The 5,612-nt window shown below is 49.7% G+C and overlaps 1 protein-coding gene across 1 annotated transcript; it reads right to left on the reverse strand.

Moving 5' to 3' along the window:
* Positions 1-3,673: 3,673 nt before the first annotated feature.
* LOC149852785 (olfactory receptor 2G6-like) lies at positions 3,674-4,639 on the reverse strand. Its single transcript, XM_090028418.1, has one exon. It carries the CDS (start codon positions 4,637-4,639, stop codon positions 3,674-3,676), a length of 966 nt encoding a protein of 321 aa, XP_089884544.1.
* Positions 4,640-5,612: the final 973 nt, after the last annotated feature.

Raw genomic sequence — 5,612 nt, forward strand, 5'->3', positions numbered from 1 at the left:
AAAAAGGAAACACTGAGGCAATAGAATAGCACCTTTCACTGCACATTGCAGCAATCTCTTGAAATCCCTACAAGCAGCCATGGCCAAGATTTACAACAGCAGTCAGGCACTTTGGGACTCAAGCTTGATATAGTATCGCTAATTCTCACAATGACAGTTCAAGTCCTATGAGACTTGGTCCTTTGCTTAAAGTTTGGCTCCTTGATGTAGGTGATTCTAAGAGAAGCAAGGATTCTTTGGGGATGAAATCTCTTATTGGACCAATTGTCTGGTTGGAAGAAAATTAGATAAGCTTTTCAATGCAGGACATTCATTGGGTCTTACACCCTATAGGGTGTCTATCCTTTTTCCAGTCATGCAGATGGATCACTGCAAGAACTAACCCCATAAACTTTAACACCCCTTGCAAACTTCCTGGACCATCATGGCTAAAACATCACTCTAACACTACCATGATTATAAGAGAACTAGCCAATTGCTCATCATGCATGACGGAGCGTTTCAGGGAGAGTTTAAATGCTCCCCACCACTCACCCTCTGGGGCTGGCCATGTAAACTGGGGGTGGGCAATTATTTTGGACAGAGGGCTACTTACCGAGTTTTGGCAAGCTGTCGAAGGCCGCATAGGTAGCTCCACCCTTTGGCAGGTGCTCCACGCCCCGGTCACCATCTTGTGACCGGAAGTCCAGCCCCCTAACCCCTGACCTTTGCCACCAGAAGTCTGTCCCCTTGCCCCTGGAAGTACTCCTTTCAGCAAGGGGTTGTGTCATCTCAGAACCAGAAAAATATCAAATTATATTCTAAAAAGGAAACATCTGCAGCATTCATTAATATGATTTCAAAAACTATTTTTGTCCTGATTTACATGTGTTTGTGCAGTGTACATAGAGGTGATTGCACAATACCTTAAAATGAAGTTTTACTCTAGTATATTGTGGGGGGGTGAGTATAGGTGGGTGGGGGGTTGTGGGGGTGTAGGTATGTGGGGTGACGGAGCACGTGAGGGTGTGTGTGGATATGTGGGGTGTGGGTGGGTGTGGGGTTTGTGGGGAGATGTGTGTGGGGGAGAGGGTGCCTGGGCTGTGTGAGGGGGTGGGAATATGGGGGTCTGCATGTATGGCAGTGCGAGGGGAATCTGGGTGCATGTGTATGGTGAGGAGTGAATGTGGGACTCATCCTATGAACACCCCCCCATACACTCTGCCCCAGCTGCACACCCACACCCTCCCACCCACTCTGCCCCCGGGTCCACAACCAAACCCACCCACCCACTGTGCCCCTGGCTTCACACACACACACACACACACACTGTGCCCCTGGCTAAACAACCACACCCACCCACACACTGTCTTCCTGGCTCCACAAATGCACCAACCCATCCACTCTGCCTATTTACACAACCATATCCACCAAAAACCTAGCTGTACACCCACCCACTATACCCCTGGCTGCACAACCACACCCACCCACCCTGTCCTTGGCTCCACACCCACACCCACACCCTCCCACCCACTCTACCCCTAGCTGCACACACAATACACACCCCACACATACCCACACTGCACACACCCACACTAGGTACACACACCCCCTACCTGAGGCTCAGTGTTCCCCACTCCTGCAATGCAGCTGGGTCACATGGTACTGGCAGTGCCAGCATGCAGGTAGTACAGTTGCTGGGGGTGGGGCAGGCTGGGCTGCTCAGTCCTGCTGAGGCTTCTGCTGGGTCCTACTGCCCGTAACTCCTATCAGCTTTGACAGGAGCTGGGGCAAGACAATACAGATTTAAAGCCTAAGGTCTCCCTCCACATCTGGCTCCCTGCCTGAGGGGGCAGGACCTGTGCAGCCAATTGACACCCACCCTCTCCAGGGCACATGCACAGTTGGCCCCCAGAGTTATGGACAGACATATGGAAGTAGTAAGCTTTTTATTATATTAGAATTCTGGTTATCAAGAATAAACAAGTATATTTTTACTCTTTGGGGATGTGGAGTAGAGTCTGAATTCAAAAAACCCACTCTGGCCTAAGATCTTAGAAAGCAAACAGGAAAGCAACAGACTGCAAAAGTTATAATTTATTTAATTCCTGTGATTTTTGCCAGACTCAGTGTTGTGAATACTTGATTTTCAGTATGACCTCTTTTTGGCCACCTTGAATCATCAAACATGTGCATCTATGGGCCCACTGCAATGCCTCTTGAAATGAGTAGGCATCTTTCCATTGATTTTTAGATCTGTTCTGAAGGTGGAACAGTTACAGACCCAATGAGAGATTGGTTTGTTGCCTCTTAAATGGGTAGCTGGTGAGGGAGTCTCAAAAGAACAGAAACATGGGCTGGGGAACAGATGGAGAAAGACATCCTATATTACCTCTAGGCCTACTTAGTCCCGCTTGCACAGTTAAACTCTGAATGTCCCCAAAAGTGATTGCACTTGACTGTGCGAAAGCCACAAAATAGCTGGATTCCTCACCTGCTTTAGGCTGCTTTGATCCAGTTTCAGCTGAAGGCAGCAGTGGAAGTGCCACTCACCTTCTGTGTATTGGCCTATTACTTAGGGCTCCTGTTCTGGAAACCGGAGGCCAAGGCCTTGGCTCCCTCTCAGCCTTACAGGGATTTGAGGCTATGGGGTGGGGCTCGAACAGTTACATCTGCACTAGGAACAACAGAATGAGCTCAATACATACAACTGTACATGGAATAGACTGGCCAGAGAAGTTCTGGGGTCTCCTTTTTTGCGGGGTTTGAAGCACAGGCGGGATAAGTGTCATTAGACACGGCTGATTAAGAAGTAACATGCACACATTCATTCAGGCGTTTAGACCAGATGACTTTGGATGACTCTGATGTCCCTTCAAACTTGACAACATAACATAATAACATGACCAAGTGCTATCCTGGGCTGGACTAATGTTCCATTTAGCCCAACATCCTGTCTCTGACAGTGGCAGAATACACGGAGAGCATTGAACCAGACATTTCTAGTTGGATGCATCTAATATTAGATACTGGGCTCCTCCTTCTGGGTTTACCCAGAGCACACAATAGGTCCCAAACTCTTAGTCCCTCTTTCTGGGCTCACCCGGATCCCTTCCTTGGTCTCTAGGAACTTTCCTTCACCCATTTAGTTCCTTCCTAAACCTCCAGACTGCTTCAAACGTTTCCTTCTAAAGCTACAGCCATCCTGCTGAGGTGTGGTTCTCTCAACCAGGTCCAAGATCTTACTGCCAGCCCTGCTTAAGGCCCTAGTTTATATCTGCCTTAAGCTCAGCCCTTCTCCTGGATCAGATGAATCTTTCCAAACAGCTGTAGCCACCCCCTGTGGCACCTCTGGGTCAGATGACCCCAGAATCAGCTCTGGACCCACCTACAGGCTGCTACATCAGGTGCTTCTCCCCTTTAACTGGCAGGCACCCTATGCAGTCTGCCACAGCATCAGAAGGAGAACAGACTGTGAGCCCAGTGTCTTCCTGCCCTGGGGGAAGAAACTTTGTTTTTAGGTGAAAATCAAGTCCTTGGCTAATATCCTGATTTCATATAATCAGTCACAGGAGAAAGAAGAGACCTGAAGGACTGAAAAGAGTAAAAAGAAATGGGATATTTGGGGGCTAGAAATGGAAGGAAGGGAAATGCTCCAGGAGGCATGGGGAGCAGAGAGTTCGAGGTCGCTTGTCTAACCCCAACCTATAAGGCCTGGCTTTCTCCGAAGCAGTCTCCTCAGGGCCCCGTGTACCTCCTTGTTCCTCAGTGTGTAGATCAGCGGGTTCAGCATTGGGGTGACACTTGTGTAGAACAGGGAGACTATCTTGCTCTGACCCTTGGAGGGAGGCTGCAGGTACATGTAGATGGCCGGGCCATAGAAGAGAGACACCACAGCCAGGTGGGAGGTGCAGGTGCTGAAGGCCTTGCGCCTGCCCTCAGCCGAGCGGATCCTCACCACGGCAGCAGCAATGTAGCCGTAGGACACCAGGATGAGACTTACAGGCACCACCAGGACGATCACACTGACAGAAAATAGCTCGGCTTCATTGAAAGAAGTGTCAGTGCAGGCCAACATGAGGAGCACGGGCAGCTCACAGAAGATGTGATCAATGTGGTTCTGACCACACCGGGGAAGCTGCATAGTTAGCACGGTTTGTACCAGTGAGGTGCCCATACCACTGAGCCAGGAACCAGCAGCCATGAACAGGCAGAGGCGATGGCTCATTATTGTCACGTAGCGCAGGGGCTGGCAGATAGCAGCGTAGCGGTCATAGGCCATGACTGCCAGCAGGAAGCACTCTGTGCAGCCCAGTCCAAGGGAGATATAGAGCTGGGCCACGCAGCCACTCCAGGAGATGGCCTTGTGCGTACTGAGGAAGTTCACCAGCATCTGGGGGCCAAGGCTGGTGGTGTAGCAGATGTCAAGGAAGGAGAGGTTGCTGAGGAAGAGGTACATGGGAGTGTGGAGACGGGGGTCCAGCCTAGAGACAACAATGATGGTGACATTCCCAAGCAGCGTCATAATGTAGCTGATTAAAATGAGCACAAACAGCAGCATCTCTAACTGTGGTTGATCAGACACCCCCAGCAGGATGAATTCCTCAGTAGTACTCTGGTTTCCTTCATTCTGCTTCTTCCATGCTGCTTTACTATGCATCACCTGTAGGTACAGAAAGACCAAGGGTGACAAAGACCCTTCGGGCAGGAGGTTGGTGATAACAGGTATGGGAGAGTGACTGGCAGTGTCTGGTGCACGTGAATCCTGGAGGGCTGTGCAGCTCAGTGAGCAGATAGTAGTTACACCCCAGTGAGTGGGTCTGGAAATGGCTGTAAGGGTGGGTTTGTGTGCCTTGGTAGCGCTGTTGAATCCATGACTAGGAAATGGTGGCAGGTGTAAGAGATGATGTTATGATGTCTACAGTGGGGCTCTTGATCTTATAGCTTGTGTACTTACTACATGTGGCCTACAAGGGCTTAGTTTGCAGTCCCTGAGCCCTCAGCCAGTAGCAATGCCCCCCACTGCTCTGGCTGTGGTAGCAGCCAGGGCCTCCATGCTCACTCTAGGACTTATTGCTTCTGCTGCCTGCCCCTGTCCCAGGGACAAGCAGTGCAGGTGGACAGTAGGGATGTGCAAAGCTTCGGATCATGATTTGGATTCAGAGATGATTTGGACAACTTGGAGGATGAATCTATGAATCCAAATTGAATTGCAGGAAGCTTTAGGCTTTCCAAATTGATTGGGGGCCTGCGAATCCATTCGGAAAAAATTTGGAGATTTGGCCGTAGCATGTAATGGGGAATCAATGAAATATCCAGAACTTTGTTGTCTTTTGGCTGATTCAGATGGAACTTTTCAGGGATGGTAGCCTATGCTGAGGGAATGATGCATGCCAAGACTCAAGATGATAGGTGAAGGGGTTTCTGGGAAACTGCACCCCACAGTTCTGAAAGCAAAACTCATGTCATGTGTGTTAAGCCACATCAGGGTGAAAGCTGTAGGGATGGTAGCTCTTACTGAGGCCACAAGTCCTGCCAAGTTTCAAGGATATAGGAGCAGGGGTTTGGAGGAAACTGCACCCCAAATTCTTGAAAGTAAAACTCATGTCGTGTATGTGTGTTAGGACACAGTG

Source organism: Crocodylus siamensis, chromosome 15 (genome assembly GCF_052110815.1).
Source record: "Crocodylus siamensis isolate JL-2025a chromosome 15, ASM5211081v1, whole genome shotgun sequence".
In the NCBI taxonomy this organism is placed as follows: domain Eukaryota; kingdom Metazoa; phylum Chordata; order Crocodylia; family Crocodylidae; genus Crocodylus; species Crocodylus siamensis.

Excerpts from the sequence above, each read along its gene's own strand:
- LOC149852785 (XM_090028418.1), bottom strand. The coding sequence starts at position 4,639 with ATGCATAGTAAAGCAGCATGGAAGAAGCAGAATGAAGGAAACCAGAGT.